This window comes from Musca autumnalis, unplaced genomic scaffold, assembly GCF_047663935.1.
Source record: "Musca autumnalis isolate F117 unplaced genomic scaffold, ASM4766393v1 scaffold_3, whole genome shotgun sequence".
NCBI classification, from domain to species: domain Eukaryota; kingdom Metazoa; phylum Arthropoda; class Insecta; order Diptera; family Muscidae; genus Musca; species Musca autumnalis.
This window is the reverse complement of record NW_027411866.1, coordinates 36358809-36383214: the sequence shown is the minus strand read 5'-3', so window position 1 is coordinate 36383214 and position 24406 is coordinate 36358809. Positions and strand designations below refer to the sequence as shown.

The following is a 24406-nucleotide window of genomic DNA, read 5'->3' as shown; positions in this document are numbered from 1 at the left end:
GTTCCTTAACCCCGAAAAGTGGCAAAACTGGAAGCAATTATTAAGAGAGTGAGAGGGGAGAGAGCGAAAATGGCTTTCTCTTCTACCACAGGCTACCAGCAAAAATTCTGCAGGTAGAAAATGGCAGAACTGATTTTTCGACTTTTGTTTGACGATTATTTCACAAAATGGACGAAAAATCGAAGAAAAAGTCGAACACTGACAACACTAAATTAAAAACTGTGAAATAAAAGACGAAATTTGATTTTTTTTATGTTTCTGTTTGACATTGCTGTCGGATCTACAATTTTTCCGTTCCTTTACTTTTCTGGTAAAAATGTTCATGAGAGAGCAATTTTGAACAATTTTGATACTTTTCTCTTTTACCACTCTTACCATTAAAAAAGTAAAGGAACAAAGCTTTTATTTGCTCTTTAGTTAGCATTAGTAGCATCATGGTACAATAAAGGAGAGGTAGGCCAGGTATGAAAATCACTGAGAAATGCCACCCTGCAGCCATGGCTTAAAACGTCAAATGGCATGGTACAATAATAATGGTAGATGTACCTGCATAGCTAACCTGTGGCCTACCTTTACTTTATTCTACCATGAGTAGCATGATGTGCTAACATTTTCAGTATCAAACAATAAATTTGTAATTTGACGTATGTTTCTTGAGACGAATTCAATTTACAAAAAATTCTTTTGACGTTTCATATTCGATCAGATGGGCTGATGCATCTACATTGGTAATTCTGCTATGAACAAAAATCAGCTGACTGCCATTTAAATCCTCCAAAATGTATATCTAAATGCAATGAGATTTGTACTGGATTTATTAAATCCAGTCGAGGATTTATGGCTAGTCTAATGTCCAATTTACATTAGCAACTTTTTCGTCATTTGGAGCGGTTTCGTCATTTATTTGCTAAAACAGGCAACATTTTGCGTCATTTACCATACAAAAATAAATGACTGGCCTGTTCCCGTACTTTATAAAGTGGTAAAAGTCGTAAAAGTTGTAAAAGTCGTAAACGATTTTCATATAAATTTTGTGTACGGGAACGCAAAATGTGTAAAAGTGGTAAAAGTTGTAAAAACTTTTTAGTTCTGGAACAGAGCTGACGATAGCTGCGTCATTTATTCTAAACAACGCACGAAAACATCATACTATTATAAGCAGCCCAGTTTTTTTGTCATAAACTACCAAAAAATGCAACTGTTTTATGATGTCTTTGTTTGTTTGTGTGTGTTGTAGAAAAACAAAAATACTCAAACGATGACAAAAGTGAAAATAAATGTTTAAAAAACTTGCAAATATTATATTTTTTGTTTTTAGAATTAATTTAAGTTATTTGATACACATTAGTGTTGTGAAATTCCTATTTCTCTGAATAAATATATTGTGTGCGTGTGTTTGTGTTATTGTATAAGTGTGTACGTGCGATTGTGTGCGTAAGCAAATGACGCAAAAAAACAGATGTAAATACTCTTCATTTGATTCTAGGATTTCGTAAAACGAAATCATTTAATGTGCATATGTAACTTGGACTTAATGGGTCTATCTTGTATTGCCACTAAACTTGAGTTGCGTTGTCAGTTGTCTGTGCGACTGAGACGAAATGTTGTACCATTAATGTCAACTCAACTGGGTGGTCGATAAACATGTTATCGATCAGTGTTTTTTCAAACTTGTGACCTCTATTCGCCAAAAAAAAAAAAAAAAAAAAACATTTTAAAAATAATTGCGCTTTGGATAACTCTTTTGTGTATTCTGGACAATATTTTAATATTTTGGCTGAGTTTTCGAGCAAATTTGGAAAACAACCCAAGATTGGAATATAACCTGACCATTGAATCTTCGGATCGTCAAGCTTTATTTGCTGTCCCAAAAAATGATAAGTTCGGTGGAATTATTTTTTGATGATGAAGAAAATGTAAAGGACATTGCATCAATTAGAAGAAATTTGAGGGACAAGTCGAATCCATTGGATTTGCCGTCTGCACTGTAAGCTGATGATCATGTGGAAAGATCTGTATAATCAGTAAATTATTTCAGGTTTAAGGCGTATTTTGGATTGCCAAAGGATGCCGTAGTTTACGTTGTGGAAACGTTAAAGGATGACTTCAAAGAAAGTTACAGATCAACAGGAATAACCCCACTTTTAAAAGTGTGCGCAGCGTTGCGATTCTTGGAGGACGGAAGTTTCCAAAAGTCCCATGGCAATGATTTCAACAATTGCATGGCTCAATCTACATTGTCTAATGCTTGGTTTACATTTACGAAATCCACTCGATTTCAACTGTCAATTTCATAGCTCAAACGTCAAATGAAATCTCATCTGGATTTCATTTGACGTTTAACCTATGGATTTTACAGTTGAAATCGAGTGGATTTCGTAAATGTAAACCAAGCATTAGACAGATGTTCTATGTAGTTTATTTTTAAGATAGCCATAAAAAATAAATTGTATGGAGTTGAGAACTTAAATGACGCGTTTTATTAAAACATTTTTAATGCGAATGCAATATCTTAATAGATGGAGAAGACGATGTTGGTAGATATTTTTATTTCAACTTGAGCAATACATATTCTACCAATATACACTCAGGTTCATCTGAATAGAACCAACCAATTTTGCCTCCAAATACCGTTATATCTAACGATAGGAGAGGAATTGAAAATTATGTATTTGTGGTCATGTAGAGTATGTAGTAGCCGATATTTTCAATACCTAACATGTTTCACATATGCGTTATAACTGTACTTTTTTCGTTTTATGAAAAAATGTCATAATATTAGCATGTTTTAATGGTTCACCAGTATAGATCCACCCTATGGTTAGGTTGAAAAGAGGGGTGATTCAAGATCACCACATGTCCTTAAAAAGAAAGGGCATACACTTAAGCCAGAAGAGGCCTGTTGTGCGCTCTAATTTTATGTGTCTTGGAAGTTGTTTGTTTAGGAGTTCCGTCCCATTGACGTAGTCCCTCAAGTTTTTGAACCCGATGTCCTTGATATGGTCGAGTCCTGTAATTATGTCGTTTCCCATAAGTTGAGTTCTCAAGTTTGTGAAAGCCTGGCAGAGGCAGAGATAGTGTTCCAACGTTCCGTTGTCCTCGCCACATGCCCTGCATTCACTATTCTCTGCACAGCCTATCCTGTGCAGATGCGCTTGTAGTCCCAGATGCCCTGTGAGGACACCGATCAGTCTACTGATATCCTTTTTACTCATCACTAGGAGGTCATTTGTTTTGTCCTGGTTTGGGTTTCCCCATAGGATTTTTGTAGTTTTCCCCTTTTCCTGGTTATTCCATAGGGATACATGAGCATTCTTTGCCCAAGCTTTTAGTTCTATACGCGCCGCCTTTAAAGGTTTGGCATTGTGTAGACTTACTGTAGGTAGCTCCCTGGCTTGTTTTGCTAAGGAGTTTGCTACTTCGTTTCCCGTAATCCCTATGTGTCCTGGTACCCATATAATGTTTACCGAGCCATAATGGGAATAGTCGTTAATTGAATTTTTACACTCTTAAGCATGGCATAGACTATCAAATTTGATTGCCAAGCCGATGAACCCCTTAAGGCCTGCGTACATAAGCTGCTCTGCCTGATTGCCTTGCTTTGCTGCTTCAATAAAAAATAAAAGAACAAAGAAGGCCAACCCAATTTCCAACTGATGGCAACCCAGTTCGAAATTTCGTCTTTATTCTATTATTTTTATTACGTCAGAAATGAAGCAGGTAAGCAAGGCAATCAGGCAGAGCAGCTTATGTACGCAGGCCTTTACGTACGTGTGTGTTTGATAAGTGTGTAGCAAAGCATTCAATCAGCCTTCAATCTGCAATCGAAATCTTCATATTCATATTTTCCAGAATTGCTTTTTGACAATTTGAAAATAAACCATATTCATCGGATTGACTGGGTTTCATTTTGAAAATCAAAACTATTTTGATTTTCCTCAATCCATTAAATTCACACACACATTCTCATATTTTGAAAAATTTACACATACTACTACAAATGTTGACATCAAAATTTGATAGTGTATGGGGCGCTTAAGACAGTTTTCGATATTGTTGCCTTACTTGTTATAGCTCTAATTGCTACTTTACTATCCGTAAGGATGTTAACTGTGAGTGGCCTTGTATTTGTTTTAAACCAGTTCAGACATTCTGTGATCGCTCGGATTTCGGCCTGGAGGATCGTGTTATGATCCGGCAGACGAAGGGAGATCCTCGTTTCCGTGTCTACGATATAAAGACCCAGTCCCGTTCTCCCCCCTAACACAGCCCCGTCCGTAAACCCGCAGCTTCCAGCGGGAATCTGTGCAAGGGTTCCATCGATCCACATATCTATGTCCGGTATTAGAACTTCACACAGAGCTACTTCACTTGATTCTGGTTTTCGGTCCGATACTATTTGATTTATAGATTCACCCGTTGTGAACCGTAATATGCATTGGTGGTATGTTTGGTGGTCTCTTTCGATCCACTCGCTCATCGCTTTTAGTCTTATAGCCGCGATGGCTGCTTCATACATTACCTGTATTTCTATCGGGTGGACAAATAGAATTGTCTCTAAAGCCCTAGTTGGTGTAGTCCTTATCGCCCCGCTAATGTCTAGGCAACACATTCTTTGGACTTTTTGTTATGTTTCCACATTGTACTTTTTGTCCATAGCTGTCCACCATACAACAGATAAGTAAGTAAGAATCGGTCTTTTTACGCTTCTATATAGCCAGTGTATCATTCTAGGATTAAAACCCCATTTTGAGCCTATAGCCCTTCTACAAGTTGACCAACATCTGTGTGCTTTGGCAGCCCTTTCCTGAATATGGTCTTTCCATTTGAGTTTCCTATCTAGGATTACCCCCAGATATTGAACTGTTGGAGATATAGTTAATGTCTTATTCAGGAAAACTGGTTCCTCGATGGAGCCCAATTTCGTTTTCCTAGTGAAAAGACATAACTTTGTTCTTTGCGGGTTATCATTAAGACCTCTTGGTCTAGCCCAGTTGTAAGCTATATTTATAGCCTCTTCGGCTCTCCTGCAAAGTAGATTTGGATTCTTTCCCCTTAGAAGCATTATAACGTGGTCTGCATAACAGACTGGTTCAAATACTTCCTTGGTTAAGGACCTTAGTAGACTATTTATGGTAGTGACCCACAGAAGCGGCGATAAAATACCCCCCTGTGGCGTTTCCTGCCCTACTTTGTCTCTTCTTGTTACGTCATGTAGCGCGCAGCTTATCCATCTGTTCCTTAGCATGTCGTCTATCCAGTTCCTCAGCGTTCTGTCTACACGAAATTCGTCTAAGGAGTGGATCAGCGTTTCCGTGCTGTCGTTGTTGAAAGCACCTTCTATGTCGATGCAAACTGCGAGTGTGTACATCTTCATTTCGAAGGTCCTTTTTAATTTTTGATACGTCGTTTACGCTATCTACCTGTTCGCAGTTTCCAGAAGTTACGTTTGGCGTTCCTTGTCAGTTTGTTGTATTCTTTTAGTTTTGATTTGTAGTTGTCCCAGAATACAGCTAATTTTTTTCGTTTTGCCCTATTGTAAAGTCTACGGACCTCTTTGCCTTTGTTACGAATTTCCCCTGTCATCCAGGGTTTTTCGTAGGCAGACTTCCTTTCTCGTAGGGGATAACTATCCTCGAAAGACTTTAACAGGGCTTCGGCTAATTTGTTGACTTGACTGTCAATGTCCTCTTTACTTAGGCATTCCTCATCTTCTCCTTGCCCTAGTCTGTACCTTAATTTAATTCCGAACTTGGTCCAGTTTGTTTTAGATTTGTTACGGAATGTTATCGGGTTTGGCGGTGGCCTTGATATTTTGAACCTAATATACCTGTGGTCAGAGAAGGAGTGGTCATCTGAGACCCTCCAGTCATGTACCTCGTTTATTAGGTTTTCTGAACATATTGTTATATCTAGTACTTCCTCCCTAATTCTGTTAACAAAAGTAGGTTTATTTCCTACGTTAAGAGTTATTAGGTCGTTAGTATTCAAATAATCTAGAAGGGCTTGACCCCTTTTGTTAGTGTTAGTACTACCACACGAAATGTGGTGTGAGTTAGCATCGCTACCTACTAGTACTTCGTTACCTGTTTGCTTGATGTTCCTCACCAGCTGCTGCAATTCCGACGTAGGTGGCAATGTCGGGGAGTCGAACGGTAGGTATATAGACGCTAGGTATATATTACCATTCCCTTGCTTCAATACCGTGGCGTCCGACGATGACAACTCTGGAGAGAAAAGAAAGCATACATTTTTATGGATTATAATGCAGGTCCTCGGGCGGGTACCTGTACTAGCGTAGAAAAGTTGATAATTTATATGGTTCAATCCAGAGACCTTGTTCTTCACTGTCCAAGATTCCTGGATTAGACCTATATGTATATTACCTTTGTTCATTTTCTCCATCAGCGCATGAGTTGCCGTTTCGCTCCGATGGAGGTTGATCTGGATGACCTCAATCATTGGTCGTAAAGTAGACGGTTTTCTTGGGAGGCGCTGATGGGTTCGTCTCCCTCTGTGTCTTCGCTCGGTAGGTTTTTCTCCCGGCTAAGTGGTTGGGCATCTTCCTCCTCTCCGACTCTTGCCCTCCCAGTCTTGAAGGTGACTGCGTTGCAGACATAGAACGCCCTGCCCTTCGTCTTTGAGAGGCTGGCTAGTGAGAGGTCGTCAATTCCCTCCACAAGGAAGAGCCACCATAAGAATTTGCACAAACCCTTTGTCAGATGTGGAAAAGTTTTTCAAAAAACTATTTATAATTACAAATGTAGGCAGTGTGTGTCCATTGCCAACAAATATTGGGCAAAAAATTGCATTAGGGCCTAGGAATATGACGAAAATCGATGCTTAGACCTCCAAAAAGTATTCTTATTAAGAAATCGATAGAAACAATTTACAAAGTCAAAATTGTATACTGAATTGGGTTCAATATTTTCAAGACTACAACAAAAGTACAAAGAAGTTACATTTGATAGCTTTATAATGGCCCCGGCACATACGGTACGTTGTGCGTTGCGTCACGAGTTAAAAACAACAACCACATGCAAAAAATGTAAGTGATGCCAAGTTTGTTCTTGAAGTTTTCATGTGGTTGTTGTAACGCGACGCACAACGTACCGTATGTGCCGGGGCCATAAGTCCGCAACAGTAGAAATATGGTAAAAATAACTCCAATTTCTGCTTTTCCAATTCAATGATTGATATTTTATCCGAGGAAAGTGAATGAGAATCGATGGGTTCCATGCAGTTTCGTTGGCTGTGGATATATACATGTCCAAAAAATAAAGAAAATCCAATCATCGGACGCGTCATGTCACCATAATGTTAGGTATTGAAAATATCGGCTACTATATACACTACATAACCACAAAAACATACTTTACGTACTTGAGGTTACCAGTTTTTACAACTTTTTAGCCGAAAGGCGTTCCCTTTAAAATCATACAATTTATATGAGAACAGTTCACCACTTTTACCATTTTTTGCCACTGTTACCACTTTTAAGAGTAACTAGGCGTTTACACAAGACAGACTGTCTGCAAATACAACTCTGATTTACTAACACATACATTCATTTGTCGGTTGTCTCCCAGCTGTCCATAATTTTTTCACAGACAGTCGGGCTAACAACATTTTGACATTTTTGTAAAAATAAATGAGATAGAAATTGAAATGTGTTTAAAACAAAAGAACATGAACAAAAACAAAATATGTGAACGGAAAACAAAAAGAAATCGACGATTTTCATTCATAATTCTACAACTGTTTTTGCAGTTGTCTGGACGCCTACGTCACAAAGGCAAGTTTTGGGTTTTTGACAATCAATACATGTACTCAACTGTCCTGTCATGTCTAAACGCAGGGTAAAGGAACAGACCAATAATTTTCAATTCCTCTTCTATCGTTAGATATACCGATATTTGTAGACAAAGTTGGTTGGTTCTATTCAGATTAGCCGGAGTGTATATCTACGAGTAGTGCAATTCTCTAACTATTTTTTTTTTGAGTAACCGACAAAAATTGGTAATATTAAAAGGAAAAACTATGAATGAAAAGTTCAAATAATAGTTGAAAACACTGTTGATATCGGTAGAACTTTGCGACAGCTTTTTATTCGTCGCTATCTTACCGAAAAACATCGGTAATTACCGAAATTATAAGCATTTTAATTTTACCGACAATTGTCGGTAACTCAAAAAATGAGTTGGAGAATCGCACTACTGGTCACGTAAGGAGCACAACAATAACTCAGTGTTAAAAGAATATTCTTCAATCTGTCAAAATGTTTGTTTACGTTTTTATACAATTTATTCATAATAAGAAACAAATTGGAAGAATGAAAGCAACCACCTGTAACCGTGCTATAAAGGAACACAACTACTATACACAGTGGGTTTATTAAATCCAGTTAAGTGCAAACGGGGTATTAGATCGAGTTCCCCACTACAGCAATTTCATAAATGGCCTGTTCCCGTACTTTATAAAGTGGTAAAAGTCGTAAAAGTTGTAAAAGTCGTAAACGATTTTCATATAAATTTTGTGTACGGGAACACAAAATGTGTAAAAGTGGTAAAAATTGTAAAAACTTTTTAGTTCTGGAACAGAGCTAAAATTACTTTGGTATATACCATGGTACAAGTACACAGGTAGCCGCATCGGCAATTGTTGGCAACATAAGATGTCAAAATTTGACATCAATTCAATGCAATTGACACATTATGTTACCATCAGCTGGCATGATAATGCTACCTGTATTATTGTACCATGGTATATACACTAGAGCATGACACAGTTACCGAGGTAGTGGCATCGTAAAATTTTGAATATGTTATGAAAAATTTTCTTTATGTATTTCGGATATGACATTTCATATTCGAACAGCTGTAGTGGGATTCCTTAAGCTGGGTACACATTGTCAGTTTTGAATGACAGCTTTGTTGTTGCTTGCTAGTGTGGCCGTTCTTTTTTGTCATTCATCATGCAACCACAAAATATTTTGTAGTTGCTGGACGGTTTGACAGTTATCGATAATTGCGAAATATCGACATTCAAAACTGACAATGTGTACCCAGCTTTAAATCATTTTTGCTGTTATCGATAATTGTCGGTAAAATTAAAATGCTTATAATTTCGATAATTAACGAAATTTTTCGGTAAGTTAACGACGAATAAAAAGTAGTCGCTAGCCTCTACCGACACAAACAGTGATGCCAACTTTTCTTTATGTTTTTAGTCATAATTTTGCAATGTAATTTTACCGATTTTTGTCGGTAACAGCAAAAATGAGTTACAGAATCCCACTACTGGTGTGATACCACTACCTGGGTAATTGTGCCGTGCACAAGAGTCATTTCATTGAAAAAATTACATGAAATTATGGGTTCTTCGATCGAGTTTCTTAGTCAAGGTCCACACTTAAGTAATATCATTGAAATTTTACTTGAAATTATTTTATTTATATTTGCTTATATGTTGCGAAGAAGACATTTGACCTATTAATATCACAACATGCAAAAAATTACAAGTACCAAAAAAAAAGCAAGTAGAGGGCGGGTAAGAAAGAGCTCCTACATCCCCGCTCTATTCCTGAAACTCAATTTACGATATTGAAAAATTTGTACGTGTGAATTCGGACTATTGTTTCGTGAATGTTAAATTTGAAGTTTATAAGTTAATCACTCACATTGAATGTCAGCAATGTTACCGAAAAGAAGAAGTCTCAAATAAATTACACTTTTTTGTTTGTGTCCGTACGGTTTAAGAAAAAGTTGCATATTTATTTTGATTATATTTTATTCCCTAAAATTGTTACCATTTGAGTTATTATGTCCCTTAAAATAGAGGATATTTGCCGTACGTGCATGTATGATGGAACCGACTGCCTAAAGACGGAAGAGATATCGAATCCAAAGCAAGAAAAAGAAATGGTCCCACTCAACACAACAACTGATGAAGAAGGACCAAACAAACGAAGCTTAATGGATTTATTAAAAGTTTCCATACCTCAGCTGAAACTGCAACAAAATGATAAACTACCCAAAAATATATGTTTTGAGTGTGCAAATAAAATTAAGGAATTCAGTTATTTTAGAGAAAAGTGTTTAAGCGTAGAACAGAAGCTGCACGAACTCTTGCAAGGACAACAAGTTGTGAGCACAAAATCAGAAGACGAAGAGGATGAACATCCGTTTTTTGACATATTCGAAAATACAATAGAGGAGGGTGATAAGTTAATGAAATCTGAACTGGACGAAGATGTTTTTATAGATCAAAACTCATTTCAATCGGACCAGTTCGTTGATGATGAAAAGGCTACAGAAGAAGAGCTGCATGTACTGCACGAAAATGAAGAGGAATTTATCAAAAGCTGCAGTGATTTAAGTATAGATTTTGAATTGGATAGTGGTAGTGATAGTAATTTTGGCGAAAGGTAAGTCTGTTTTTACATAACTTTACGGTGTATGAATATTATGAAATTTTTTCTTGCAGAAAAAAGACAAAAAAGCAGAAATCAAAAAAATCTCCCAAGAAATCCAGTGAATCTAAGCAGAAGAATGAATCCCAGGAGCCGTTTCCCTGCACACTATGTAAAAAGCAATTGAAAACCGAAGCATCATTAAAGAAACATTTACAATTGCATGAGAAAAAAGCTGGAGAAGATCGCGACAGAAAGTATGTGTGCAATATTTGTGATAGAGGTACTGAGACTATGGCAATTTTATGGAGAATTTTAATTAATACTTATTCCTGTATTTGTTATAGGGTTTCCACATGCCTATATGCTGAGGGATCATTTACGTTCACACAGTGGTAAGTTATGATTTAAAGGAGTAAAACCGCTTGGTCTCGCAATGAAAAGTAACGCTCCACATAAGATGTATTAGGGATCAGTAGATTATCCTTCTCATTCCATAAAATACATTTTTGAAAAATGTTTAGCCGGGGCTACTTTATTGAATAGTCACCATACAAACAAGGGTCCTTTACTGACGACTACTTTTTTTAATATCTTTCAAATTTATAAATCTCTGTCCCTAATTGTATATTTTGAATATGGTGAAAAGTATTTGAGTGCAAAACTCTTTACCTACAATTTATGAATTTATCTTAAGGCTTATGAAACGTTTCTCTACTAAATATAGGCGAAAAACCTTTCCTCTGTTCCGAATGTGGCAAGGGCTTTACCACATCGAGCAGTTTAAAACAACACACGTTCCGGCACAAAAGTGAACGGCAGTTTACTTGTCCCGATTGTCCGAAAGCATTCACAACCCGGACTGATTTATCATCACATTCCGTGGTACATCGCGAAAAGTCAAGAACACATGTTTGTGATCTTTGCGGTAGAGGATTTACCCGAGCATTTGTGCTGAAGCAACATAAAATGTATCATCGAAATGAAAGAGCATTCTCTTGTGAGTTTTGCGAAAAACGGTAAGAACCATCACCAACATTATTTTATTAAACTTCCAAAAATTATTACCCTTATCATTTTTCTATTTAATAGCTTCAATACAAATGAAAAACTTCAAAGGCACACTCGCATCCATACCGGTGAAAAACCATATAAATGCAAATATTGTGAAAAAGCCTATTGTCAGTCGAATGAATTAACCAAACATTTACGATTCCATTTGGGTGAAAATGTTTATCAATGTGCATTGTGCCCGCAGAGATTTGCAACAGTTAAATTGGTAAAGGAACACTTTATATTACATAAGAATGATGATGAAGAAACAAGAGCCCGTAATGTTGCCGAGCTAAATGCATTAGAAATAAAAGGCATATTTACAAGATAAATGTGGAATGGTAGTATTATTAAAGAAAATGTTAAATGGGGATTCAAAGCAAAATTTTGTCCTTTAGAAGGATCGTAACTATTAATTGGATGTATGTGGCGACCTTCATTTGGTGGCGACCTTCATTTGGCCGTCCTTCAGGTTATGTTTTGATACAGTTTATCCTAAAAATGGTCTGTGGTATTTTCACAAACCAACAATGTGTTTCGTCTCAAATTGAAATTGAGGTCCTTACTTTCAGGACCTACTTAATTGGGAATTTGGACTCAATTTTTATTTTATTTTTGTTATTGTAAACAAATAAGAATTTTGACGGCATTTTTGTATAAATAATTATGTATAATGTATTTTTACATATTCACAGGTTTAATCAAATATTGTTTAATATTATTATATAAATATTATTATATAAATATTTTGTTCTATTTCTCTCTTCATCGATATCAAAATCTCGTCTTCTCTTTTTTTGAAACGGCATTTGTTTGCTAAGCCCTTTATGGCAGAATCTCGAAAAATGACACTAGCAAACTAACATTCCGCTGACATTTTTGCTTTATTCGCAATATTCCCACATTACCGCTTCAATGCTTTCATCACATTCCTCGCCTTTCGCAGAACTTTGTATCTCCTCTGGGTCTTCATACTGCGTAGCTTTATCCAGAATTTCAATTATAACGTATTCAAGAGATTCTCTATTATTCTCAGGACTAACTGTCTCCTCCACTACCACTAGGTCGTCACAATCAGAGTTATTATCAACATCTGTAAAGCAAACAAAAAATCTTATATAGCGAAAAAATGGAACAAATTAAGAATTTACTTTGTTCCTCAGGTAGATGCAATGATGGTACCGCATAACTGTACAGCATGTTTCGTGTTCCCACCCTAAATACCATCGATTCGGGAAAATGTTTGGAGCAAATAAATGCTACATCAATTTCGGACAATCGACATCTGTTTTGCAGCATAGATTTCCATTTGGGTTTAACAGCGTGCAAGGATACGGTCTTCATGTTCTCTCGCCAGTCACAATCTGGCACGCAACATTGTCTAATGCGTGGCATCTGAAAAATAACATAAACGTAAAAATAACATAAACCTAAACGTTATGGTAATCCTCATGCCAAACATGATCATGGGCCAATGAATTTTTTCCAATTTGGTAGGAGGATTAGTAATGTTTCTGGAAGATTTAGCGTTTGGTTTTAAAAGAAGAATGGTTTCACAAAAAAGAGATTATGATATTTGGTCTGTTCCTTTACGTGCAAGAATATTCCAGTTATTTTTTACTCGGAAGGTGTTCCCATATTTATTTTATTTCAATTCTCTTATGCCCACATATCTTACTACTTTTGCACCTCTACCGCCAACAGACCAATTGTAATCATGCCCTCAATGATTGCCTGCTCCAAATGTAAACAAAAGAAACTATCCGAAAACGAAAATTGGACAAAAACTGGATTCAAGCAATAACAAATTTGAAAAACTCATACCTTTTAAACAAAATTTGATTTGACTATACGACTAAGCCCATCTGGTTTTAGCTGGTCTATACGTTACTTTAATATCCTCGTTAATTTCTTGTCTTCGTGACAGTTTAAAAGCCAAGCTGTTTTTTTTTTTAAGATTGGAGCTAACAGTGATAGCCTAACACACTCCTTGGCCCACTCCTTGTTTATTTAGCCCCAGAACGCACAAAAATCAAAAACAATTGCTAGCACAGCAATTAAGGTAGATGCATTAGCCCAGCTCATGTCAAAATAAACCAGGTAGATGAATCGGCGAATGGCTAGAACAACAAAACATTTTAAATGTCAAAATTTGTAAACAAGGTAGATACATTAGCCGAAAACTACAACAAAATCCATTTCAGTAGTGCGATTCTCTAATGGAGCTTCTACACGGTATGTTTTATGCATAACTTTTTACAAATATGAATTTTGTACACATGGTGTTACGCCAGGTTTACATTTACGAAATCCACTCGATTTCAACTGTCAATTCCATTGCCTAAACGTCAAATGAAACCAATGGATTTTAGATAAGATTTCATTTGACGTATACACAAAGGAATTGACAGTTGAAATCGACTAGATTTCTTAAATGTAAACCAAGCATTAAGGTCATGGTAGAACAAATATAAGGTAAAGTAAATACTACAACAAATACAACTCAACAACAACCTCATTGAAATTTGTTTTTTTGTAAACCTTAGTGTCAACGTACATGTAAACAAAACAAGGAAATGTCTATAAATTTTTGGAATTTAAAAAACTAACAATTTTTCACATTTGATTGAATATTTTGAAAAACATGAATAAAAACTCGTTAGATTTTCAATTTGAATGTTTCCATATCATTCCAATAAATGCATAATTTCTTGCAGAAAGTAGAATACTTGCAAAAATGTTTCGGGTCGCTGGTAATTCATTGAAAAAAGAGAAGCTGTTTCAATCGTTTGCTTTTGAAAACAAAAAAGCACATGTTTATTAGGGCTTTAAGTCCACCCAGCAAAAAAGTTTGGAAGTAGTGCAATGCAGAGTTATGATTTCAATACATCTTTCGATGCAGTCCACACGGAGTTATGAAAATGCACTGCGCTCGATACATTTTGGAAGCAATCGCTTAAAGATCCCTAGACAAGCAAGACAATTTTTTGATCCCTACAGTCGCAGTCTTTTTTTCTGAACACAAGAAAGAGTGTTAAAATTCTAAGAACTTGTTTTATAAAAATAAAGAAATACAAACTAAAGTTAGGAACATTGCTGTAATTCACGAGACGCAAATTATTTTTGAAGTGGAGTTGGAGTTTTTTGGAAATCTGAACTAAAGTAGGAGGAAAAATGAAAAACCATTTGGATGATGAAGCAATATCAATTTCGATGTCATAAAAAGCAGAGTAGAGGAAGTAAACTTAGTTACGATCAAATTTATTGGAGAGTTTTTATAATTTGTGTTAATGTAATAAAAGCTGTGTTCCAGAACTAAAAAGTTTTTACAATTTTTACGACTTTTACACATTTTACTCGAAAAAGCGTTCCCGTACACAAAAAAGTCGTAAAATGTTCACTTCTCTTTAAACAAAAATGGCGCTGAATGACGCTCTCTTTAAAAACTTTTTACACGACAAATTTGGGCGAGTAAAAAAATAGTAACATGGTTGCCGGCGTCTGATTGGCTGATACGCCGACTTTGACATTTGTTCCAGTTTTTTTTGACGTATTTTCCATTTTTCCGTTCCCGAACTATTTCAAAAAACTTGTGTGTGAAAACAATTTTTTTGCAGTTTTCTCTTTTACGAGTTTTACTATTAAAAAGTACGGCAACGAAGCTAAAGTTAATATCTTTAGACTGCATTTAAATTCAATCAAAAACACTACATCAAAGGCTGTGATTTGGATCGAAAATGGAGTGCATCCTAGCTGTGTGCCGTGGAAGCAAAATGGAGTGCATCCTAGCTGCGCGCTCTCTTGTAAAATTCATAGGTGAATTCATAGGAAAAGATGTACTCCAGCGGCAATTGTTCTAGTGATTTAACTGCATCCGCGGATGCAAACTTTTTGCTGGGCAATTTACGAAATCCTAGAATGAAATGAAGTTTATTTACGTCTGTTTTTTGCGTCATTTGCTTACGCACACAATCGCACATACACACTTATACAATAACACAAACACACGCACACAATATATTTTTTCAGAAAAATAGGAATTTCACAACACAAATGTATATCAAATAACTTAAATTAATTCCAAAAACAAAAAAACATAATTTTTGCAAGTTTTTTAACCATTTATTTTCACTTTTGTCATCGTTTGAGTATTTTTGTTTTTCTACAACACACACAAACAAACAAATCATCATAAAACAGTTGCATTTTTTGGTAGTTTTTGTGACGAAAAAGCAGGGTTGCGTATAATAGTATGGTGTTTTTGTGCGTTGTTTAGAATAAATGACGCAGCTATAGTAATTTAATTTTGTATGTTATATGACGCAAAATGTTTCCTGTTTTAGCAAATAAATGACGAAACAGCTCTAAATGACGAAAAAGTTGCTAATGTAAATTGGACATAAAAAAGGTAGATTGTCAATTGCTGCAACAACAAATTTTATGCCAAGTTTACACTTGCGCTCCAAAATCCACTGGATTTCACGAAATCCTGAAATACACCCCGGTGTTTACACTTATTTTTTCTTGATTTCAAACATATCACAATGATCAAGGTAGATGCATATGCGCAGCTGATCGAACATGAATTATCCAAACAAGTTGTTGTAAATTGAATTAAACTTTAAAAATATACGACAATATAGAACTTTAAAACTTTATTTCGAAAATTATCGTAAAATTATCTATATATCGTATTAGTTGTGTATAGTACCAAAAAATAAAAAAATAATAATTGATTATCGTTAAGAAATCATACTAATAAATTTTGATAAATAAAAATTTTGCTCAGCACCTGCAAAATATTAGTACTTGCAATAGTTTTACCGTTTAGTGCTAAAAATGCGTTCCTGTACACCGAAATCTAGCAAGACTTGCAATTCTCTTTAAACAAAAATAGTGACGAATAACACCCTCTTCTCCTGTTTTCTGCCATAAAATTTTGGCCTAGTAGAAACCAGCAGCAAACATGTTCATATGTTCATTCCCAGCAAAAAGTTTGCATCCACGGAAGCAGTTAAATCACTGGTGCAAGTGTCACGAAGTGCTTCTTTTTCTATGAATTCCTCAGTGAATTTTACAAGGGAGCGCGCAGAAAGGAAGCACTCCATTTTGCTTCCGCAGCACGCAGTTAGGAAGCACTCCATTTTGCTTCCGCAGCAAGCAGCTAGGAAGCACTCCATTTTTAAAATTTTTACCACTTTTACGAGTTTTGCGTTCCCGTACACAAAATTTGTATGAAAATCGTTTACGACTTTTACCACTTTGTAAAGTACGGGAACAGGCCATTAATAAGACATTTTAATTTTATTCTTATAGGCCGTTTATATATAACAAGGTTAACCCAGTGGGTCTGGGTTTCAAATGTCATTTCCATTGTATATACTTCAAACAAATCCTCATAAAGAAGATTAACCCTGCAAAAAAACTATAATATAAACGCCGTATTACTTTAATTTCATTTGTTGAATGAAAATTGAATTTTTTATCGTTTATACATAAAAGTGCTTGTTGGATGTAATCCAAATGTGAGGAAAAGGATTGCCTTTTTCATTAGTCCACTGGAAGCGCATCCATGCATGTAATGAAATCCTCACTCCAACTTGCACCACTTCCATTTTTTTTGCTGGGTTGGTATCTAATATTATAACTGATACGTTGATTTTGATACGTTGATTTTGACATTTCTGCTGGAGTTTTTGCAATTTCCGTCATTTTTCCGTTCCCTTATTTTTTTAGGAAATTTGTATGGGGTACAAATTTTTGACAATTCGCTCTATTTTCTAAAATTACCATTAAAAAAGTACGGGAACACAATGAAAAATAGCATTGTAACAAATGGTCTGTTCCTTTACTTCTGAAAATGGTAAAACCGGCAAAAGTAGTAAAAGTTGAAAACTGCTCCCATATGAATTGTATTGTGTTTGAAGTAAAGGAACGCTTTTCGAGTAAAAAGTTGTAAAACTTGAAGATTCTTGAACGTAAAGAAACAGAGCAAAAGTAATTTAATATTTTTTCACATTGTTTACAAATTTTGATACTAACATTTTTTGTTGCAGCAGTTCGCACATCTACCTTGTTTATTGTCATACGTGAAAAGTGTTGCAACTTTTGGTACTTTTTTAGGCAAAAGCAAGGTTGTATATCATGTGTACTGTGATTTCGATGTTGTTTTCGCTGAAATCACGAAATGAGATGATTTCATTTTTGTATGCGAAATCATGATAAATTTTGCTTGATTCCGCACAAAATCACGAAACGCCTTCGAAATCACGAAACGAGGCCGAATGTAAACCAAGCATTAGTATCAAAATTTGTAAACACTGTGAAAAAAAAATTAAAATACTTTGTTACAATGCTATAATTCATTGTATTCCCGTACTTTTTAATGGTAATTTTAGAAGAAAGATCGAATTGTCAAGAATTGCTTTCCCATACAGATTTTTTAAAAAATACGGGAACGGAAAATTGACAGAAATTGCAAAAACTCCAGCAGAAATGTCAAAATCAACGTATCAGCTATCGTATTTAGATGCCAATGAACATGCTGCTAGGTTCTACTAGGCCAAAATTGTGTGAAAAAATTTTAGCACTAAACAGGAATACTACTGCAGTTTTGCAGGTTCTGAAATAATCTATCAAGATTTATTATTCTGATGTTTCAACGATAAAATCATTTGTTATTTTTTATTTGTTAGTATTATACACAATTACTACGATATATAGATAATTTTACGATAATTTTCGAAATAAAGATGTAAAGATGTTTGTTTTGATTTTTCATGGCGAATTCCTAGTTTTTTGACGTTTTAGATTCGATCAATACAATACATATATATGTAATCGAAAAGAAGAAGACTCAATAAAAATAATACTTAATACTTGACTTTTTAGATTCGATCAGCTGGGCTGAGGCATCTACCCTTCTAATTGTACCATGGTAGCAGCAATACCCAGCTGACTGAACTGAGCTGTAAAGTTGGTGTCGAATTCCATACGACATTTTCAAAAGGAAACGATTGAAAAACCTTCTCTTTTTTCAATGAATTACCAGCGACCCCAAACATTTTTGCAAGAATTCTACTTTCTGCGAGAAATTATGCATTTAGTGGAATGATATGGAAACATTCAAATTGAACATCTAGCGAATTTTCATTCATGTTTTGCAAAATATTCAATCAAATGTGGAAAAATATTAGTTTTTAAATTCCAATAATTTATAGACATTTTCTTATTTTGTTTACATTTACAGGTATTGAAAATTAATTGTCAAAGAAAATATTGAATAATAGGATCGTTCCAAAAATTTTCTCAGGAAAAAATAAATACATTTCGAAAATCCTCCAAAATAGAACAAATTTGAATGACAATGTAAATATAAAGCATTCAGAACTGCCGTAGGTCATTTTTATTACACGTTTAGGAAGAAAAACAGTATTTTATGCATGGCACAATTACCCAGGTAGTGGCATCGTAAAATTTTGAATATGTTATGTCAAAACTTTCTTTATGTTGTTGGGGAAATTACAACAACAATAATTTTTTTATAAAGGGATTTGACTTTTCATATTCGATCAGCTGATGTGATACCACTACCTGGTAGTTCTGCCATGATTTTATGGTAGAAAATTTCGAAGTTTCAAATGAGTAGACCCTATTACATTTTGAAAACTAAATTTACAAAAAAAGTAAGAATACAGCTGATTGTCACTTCTACCTTGTATAAGTCTTATGCCAGACTATGAAAATTTTCATGTACGTGAAAATGAGTTTATAGGCAAGAGGTGTGAAGGGGGTGAAACTCTGTACACAAGGTTCTGTAATCTGAAATTATTCTTTGTGTTTAAATTCGTAACTCTCAAACCAATGCAAAGCAATGAAAATATCAAAATTTTCATATGATTTCATACATGTGTGTAGACGTCAATGAAAATTTGGAAGAAAATGACAAAACGTTTTCAGTGAAAATTTTCATAGTCTGACATAAGACTAAATGTACCTTGAACATATTTTTGTTGTAACAATTCACAGATTCGTCTACCTGTATAAATCTAACTTGATTGTTGGAACTTTTTGCTTTTCTCTGTCATTCTAAACAAAACTGTTTTTTTTTTTAATTTGTTTATTTTGCTTTATATGTGATCTTTATTATCAATCACTATTCGCTTCGCTCTCCATTGTGACAGGTTTCGGAAGGAATTTTGGTACGACGAATTGGAAGTAAATGAGACATTTTAGACATTATGATGACCAAATACTTGGAATACATTAAATGTGGTGAAATCCTGCTGTCTCCCGCATTAAATTACAAGGAATACGCACTCAAGTGCTTTGAATGTGATGGATACTATGCAATAATATTGGAAGATCTCTTTCGGCATTACCAGCAGGATCATTGCAAAGTCAGTAGTGACATCAAGTTCGATGCTACAGATCCTTTCAATACGATGAAAACTGACGATTTGAAAACTGAAGTTTTGGATCCATCTGTCCAGATTGTAGCTGCAAACGGAGCTGAAATAGACCAAAATGAGAAAGATGAGGAATTCGATGCTCAATATGTCTTGAGTGCAAGTAGTTGTGATGAAAGGTAATATTAGACCTTTTTTCAACCAAATATGAACTAATTGCACTACTTAACATACATACTTTTTCTCTTCTAGGGATTCTTCTTTTGAAGATGCAGCAACGAATTTAAATGTTGTCACAAAAGAATATAACGTTGTAGGAGAAGATACTGATGAACAGTATGGCGTTAAACTAAAAACTTCTGAAAACTTGGAAGAACATAAGCAAAGTTACATGCCCAAGAAAACATTTGAGTGTGAAGATTGTAAAAGAAGTAAGGGAATTAAAAAATTTAATTTATTCTTAACTCTTCGTTCATACTTAATTATTTTCAGCATTCAAAACATTGGCAACTCTTAGAAAGCATCTTATCACGCATAAGTCAATAAAAGAAATGAGAAAAGTTCAAAGAAAGGACGATGATGGAATCGATTCTTTAGCCTTGGAAAACAAATCCCAAATACATGATACCACAGACATGTAAGATACAAAATACTGTTACAGTTTCTAAAATGTTGGTCAATATTTGTATAGACTTTTATTGTGAAAACTTGTAGGATGTGTAAAAAGGAAAAGGCTGAGGAAGATGACCTTGAAGACGCTATTGATAATGTGAATGATAATGGTTGTGAAACGGAAAATCATAGCGATGATATGAAACAGTTCGTGTGCAGTGAATGTGGTAGGCAATTAAAAACACCCAAAAGTTTTAAACGTCATTTACGTATACATATGCGAGGGCCGGCTGAGCAAAAAGAAATTTCCAAATCGGCAAAACATGAATGTGAATTTTGTAAAAAGAGTGAGTTGCTAAAACATTCGTTTACTTGGCTTAAATCATTGGTTGAATTTCATTTTAGTTTTCCATCAATCCAGTTCCTTGAAAGATCATTTGCGTGTCCATACCGGTGAACAGCCCTATCTTTGTTCGGAATGTGGTAAAGCCTTTAAAAGTTTAAGTAATATGAAACAACACTTTTTGCGACATGGCAACGATCGTCCCTATGAATGTCCAGATTGTCCGAAAAAGTTTCCCTGCCTTAGTGATTTGGCTTCCCACAAGGCGGTGCATACGAAAACAAAAGCTCACGTTTGTGATATTTGTGGAAGTGGTTTTGTAAAACCCTATCTTCTGAAGAAACATAAAATGTACCATACAAATGAAAGGAAATTCTCATGCGACTTTTGTGAAAAGAGGTATGTACCGAGAAAATAAAATTTTCAAATTTTTCTTAAATCTTTTTTTTTTTTAGATTTGTCCTTGCCGACCAATGTCGTAGACACATGCGAACTCATACCGGGGAAAAACCTTATAAATGTAAATATTGTATTCGATCCTTTGCCCAATCAAATGATTTAATAAAACACTTGAGAGGTCACTTGGGTGCAGACAATGTCTATAAATGTAATATGTGTCCGCAGGGATTTCGTCTACAAAGTGATTTGAGAGCGCATTTCAATACACATAAAAATGACGATGAAGAGACAAAACAAAAGAATCTACAAGCTCTCAAAGATGATGAGCTTAGGATACAAATGAAATTTGGCCTGGTGCCAACATGAAGGGAGTGCAATGGAAAGATATGTCATATAAAATATTCCATGAAGTGAAGCGAGTCCCGTAAAAGATACCCACTCGAAAAATTCACACCGAAATGTGAAACTCAAAAGTTCCAATAATATGCAGACATCGATCAATAACCAAATTTGGAAAATCTCTATTTGACCCTTACCCCGACATAAACTTAACTAGATTAAATGTGGTGGACATTTCACAACGACACAATTTAATCCTCTGCCATATGTAGGTATGTTTCGGAGATAGGAATCCTCCGATATTCTGAAAATGCGACGCCTAGCAGACAGATTAGAACAGTTATGGAATACCATAGATTGTCCTTCATAAAACCAGAACATTTTTACGGAGCACCTTTACTGAACATAAGCCCACAAAGTTCCAATGGATAGATTGTAGTTAAGGTATACAATTAGTTTACAGTTCTACATTTTGCAATTTTTACTTATTTTAGACAAAATACAATAATTCCAACATTTTAATAAATACTTGAAATATTTTAATAAATATAATTATACACATGTTTACACTATTCCTTAAAACAAGTACTTTTGCTCTTCTGTTAAGTCTCATTTAAGGAGGCAATATAAACATATTTTCATGACTCGGTTTAACCTGCTGTGCGATTATCATCCAAACACACCCAATCTGGTACTCGATCCAAACGTATATAAGTCTCTTTGGTGAGAGAACGGGTATTAACTAAATCCGTTCCACCACACAGAGAACCACCAATCCATGCAGTTATATTTGGACGACCAATAGTTTTGTGAAACTTGAATGTAACATCTCCATGCAATCTCTCCTTATATTCCTTATCATTTTGCACGAGATGTTTAAGCTCCTGTTGCAGTCTTGGCAATAGGCCCATTATAATTGCACTACCACCGATAACAAATATATTCTCCATCAAGGAATGTCTTATGTCCATTGGACAACTGAGTATTGATTTAATAATGAGGTGTGGCAAACTATCGCGATCATTGTTTTCCTCAAAGAATATTTCAAATGCTGTTTCGCGTACTTTTCCAGGTACTTCAATTATTGCCTCGTCGCCAATGGGATATTCCACACTTGGTGGAGCTTGTGGTGGTTCATTTTTCACATAAGCCTGAGCACGCTCCAATTTTGTTACAAAACATGTACGCACTTTTATATCTTCCAAGACGGTTTCATTAAGTAGCTCCTCACGTACACCAGTTGCCACCAGCATGCGTTTTATTTCTTCGTGGACTGCACGACCTCCATATTTTTGATCTTGGAATGCTTGCATTACCTGCACACCACTAAAAACTGGCATGACAGTTGTTTCACTATAACCAATATCAATAACTACGCCGTGAGGTATGGCCAACGTGGAAAGGGCAATCATATGAGATGGTACATACAAGACAGAAGCAACTTCAAAATGTCGAAACAATGCCTTGGCCAATGTTTCACGTATAATTGTTTGGCCAAACACATTTTCAACCACGACTATTTTTCGTTCCTTGGGACTAACCAATAAATATCTGGAAAAATAAGGAACCATAATGGTATATTACAAAAAAGGAAATCCTTGCTAGACTAATAAAATTACAATGACTCACTTGAAAAATATGGTTTGCAAAAAATCAACCATTTGATCATAGAACTGCAATTTGTCACCATAATCGAATAGATGTTTTGTCTCGCCATTCGATGACAAGATGACTTCTGTGGGTATAATTTTCCGCGGATATGCTTCTGCCGCAAATCCAAATCTGTGGAAGAAGAGAGTATGTGGATGCATCATCAAATATTAAAACTATCACCATGACGTCATTGTTAGCGGTCGCTTTCCCTTACTTTGTATAAGCCGATCCAATATCTAGCACGACCGGTGGCTTTTCCTGCATTGCTGTCTCATAGAGAGGCATTTTTATAAATATTTCTTAAAAAAATAATAAATGTTTTTAGCAATAAACAAAATTGACAGTGAGCTTTCTTGTTTAGCAACGAACTAGTTCAACTGAAATATTCTCTTGAAGAAAACTTGGAACTAGGCTCTTTCTTTCATTTCGTTTATCTCGTACATATCTGGCTCATGGCACAATTACCAGATAGATGCATCAGCCAACAACTGGTCTGTTCCTTTACTTTGAAAAATGATCCCTACAGTCGCAGTCTTTTTTTTCTGAACACAAGAAAGAGTGTCTATAATTATAAGAACTTGTTAAAAAAAAAAATAAAGAAATACAAACTAAAGATACGAACATTGCTGTAATTCACGAGACGCAAATTATTTTTGAAGTGAAGTTAGTTAGAGTTTTTTTGGAAATCTGAACTGGAGTTGGAGGAAAAATGAAAAACCATTTGATGATGAAGCTGATATTGCGGTGTCACAAAAAGCATAGCAGAGGAAGTTATCAGTTATGATCAAATTTATTGGAGAGTTTTTATAATTACCCAGCAAAATAAATTGGAAGTAGTGCAATGTGGACTAGTTCTGTCACGGCATGTTTTGATGCAGTTCAACTGGAGTCGTGAAAAAGGCACTCCAGTCCTCACATTTTAATCGCATTTGGATGCAATCCAAAGAATCACATCCACTTGTCACATTTTAACAACATCCGGATGCAGTTCAACGGAGTCGTGAAAAAGGCACTCCAATTCCTCACAATTTAACAGCATCCGGATGCAGTCCAAACGGAGTCGTGAAAAAGGCACTCCGTTCGCTACATTTTATTAGCAGTTGTTAGAGATCCCTACATGTACATAAATCAGATTGTACATCTCTACAGGCAGCGGCTTACATTTTCCAAAAAGAGATAAATAATATT

General features: G+C 35.3%; 3 protein-coding genes across 4 annotated transcripts; 1 reads left to right on the top strand and 2 right to left on the bottom strand.

Moving 5' to 3' along the window:
* Positions 1–9582: 9582 nt before the first annotated feature.
* On the top strand, positions 9583–22147 carry LOC141398143 (uncharacterized). Its single transcript, XM_073975374.1, has 11 exons — positions 9583–10426; positions 10486–10694; positions 10759–10806; positions 11139–11430; positions 11504–11791; positions 19689–20051; positions 20125–20303; positions 20365–20509; positions 20587–20831; positions 20890–21226; positions 21283–22147. Exons 1-11 carry the CDS (start codon positions 9822–9824, stop codon positions 21590–21592), a joined length of 3021 nt encoding a protein of 1006 aa, XP_073831475.1. The 5' UTR covers positions 9583–9821; the 3' UTR covers positions 21593–22147.
* On the bottom strand, positions 12055–13510 carry LOC141399551 (uncharacterized). 2 transcript variants are annotated; one of them, XM_073978527.1, is made up of 3 exons: positions 13289–13510; positions 12616–12859; positions 12055–12557 (listed from the first exon to the last, which is right to left on the bottom strand). In XM_073978527.1, exons 2-3 carry the CDS (start codon positions 12857–12859, stop codon positions 12349–12351), a joined length of 453 nt encoding a protein of 150 aa, XP_073834628.1. In that variant the 5' UTR covers positions 13289–13510; the 3' UTR covers positions 12055–12348. The 2 variants fall into 2 exon arrangements, with proteins under 2 accessions (XP_073834628.1, XP_073834629.1); XM_073978528.1 differs by lacking the exon at positions 13289–13510 and adding an exon at positions 13143–13239.
* On the bottom strand, positions 22022–23622 carry Arp10 (Actin-related protein 10). The gene is made up of 3 exons (XM_073978524.1): positions 23433–23622; positions 23195–23347; positions 22022–23116 (listed from the first exon to the last, which is right to left on the bottom strand). The coding sequence occupies exons 1-3, from the start codon at positions 23501–23503 to the stop codon at positions 22216–22218; spliced, it is 1125 nt and encodes a 374-aa protein (XP_073834625.1). The 5' UTR covers positions 23504–23622; the 3' UTR covers positions 22022–22215.
* Positions 23623–24406: the final 784 nt, after the last annotated feature.

Excerpts from the sequence above, each read along its gene's own strand:
- LOC141398143 (XM_073975374.1), top strand. The coding sequence starts at position 9,822 with ATGTCCCTTAAAATAGAGGATATTTGCCGTACGTGCATGTATGATGGA. Across the intron at positions 20,832-20,889 it reads ATGTGAATTTTGTAAAAAGA|TTTTCCATCAATCCAGTTCC; the intron begins GTGAGTTGCTAA and ends ATTTCATTTTAG. Across the intron at positions 21,227-21,282 it reads TGCGACTTTTGTGAAAAGAG|ATTTGTCCTTGCCGACCAAT; the intron begins GTATGTACCGAG and ends TTTTTTTTTTAG.
- LOC141399551 (XM_073978527.1), bottom strand. The coding sequence starts at position 12,859 with ATGCCACGCATTAGACAATGTTGCGTGCCAGATTGTGACTGGCGAGAG. Across the intron at positions 12,558-12,615 it reads GCATCTACCTGAGGAACAAA|ATGTTGATAATAACTCTGAT; the intron begins GTAAATTCTTAA and ends TTTGCTTTACAG.
- Arp10 (XM_073978524.1), bottom strand. The coding sequence starts at position 23,503 with ATGCCTCTCTATGAGACAGCAATGCAGGAAAAGCCACCGGTCGTGCTA. Across the intron at positions 23,348-23,432 it reads ATTGGATCGGCTTATACAAA|ATTTGGATTTGCGGCAGAAG; the intron begins GTAAGGGAAAGC and ends CTTCTTCCACAG. Across the intron at positions 23,117-23,194 it reads TTGCAAACCATATTTTTCAA|ATATTTATTGGTTAGTCCCA; the intron begins GTGAGTCATTGT and ends TTATTTTTCCAG.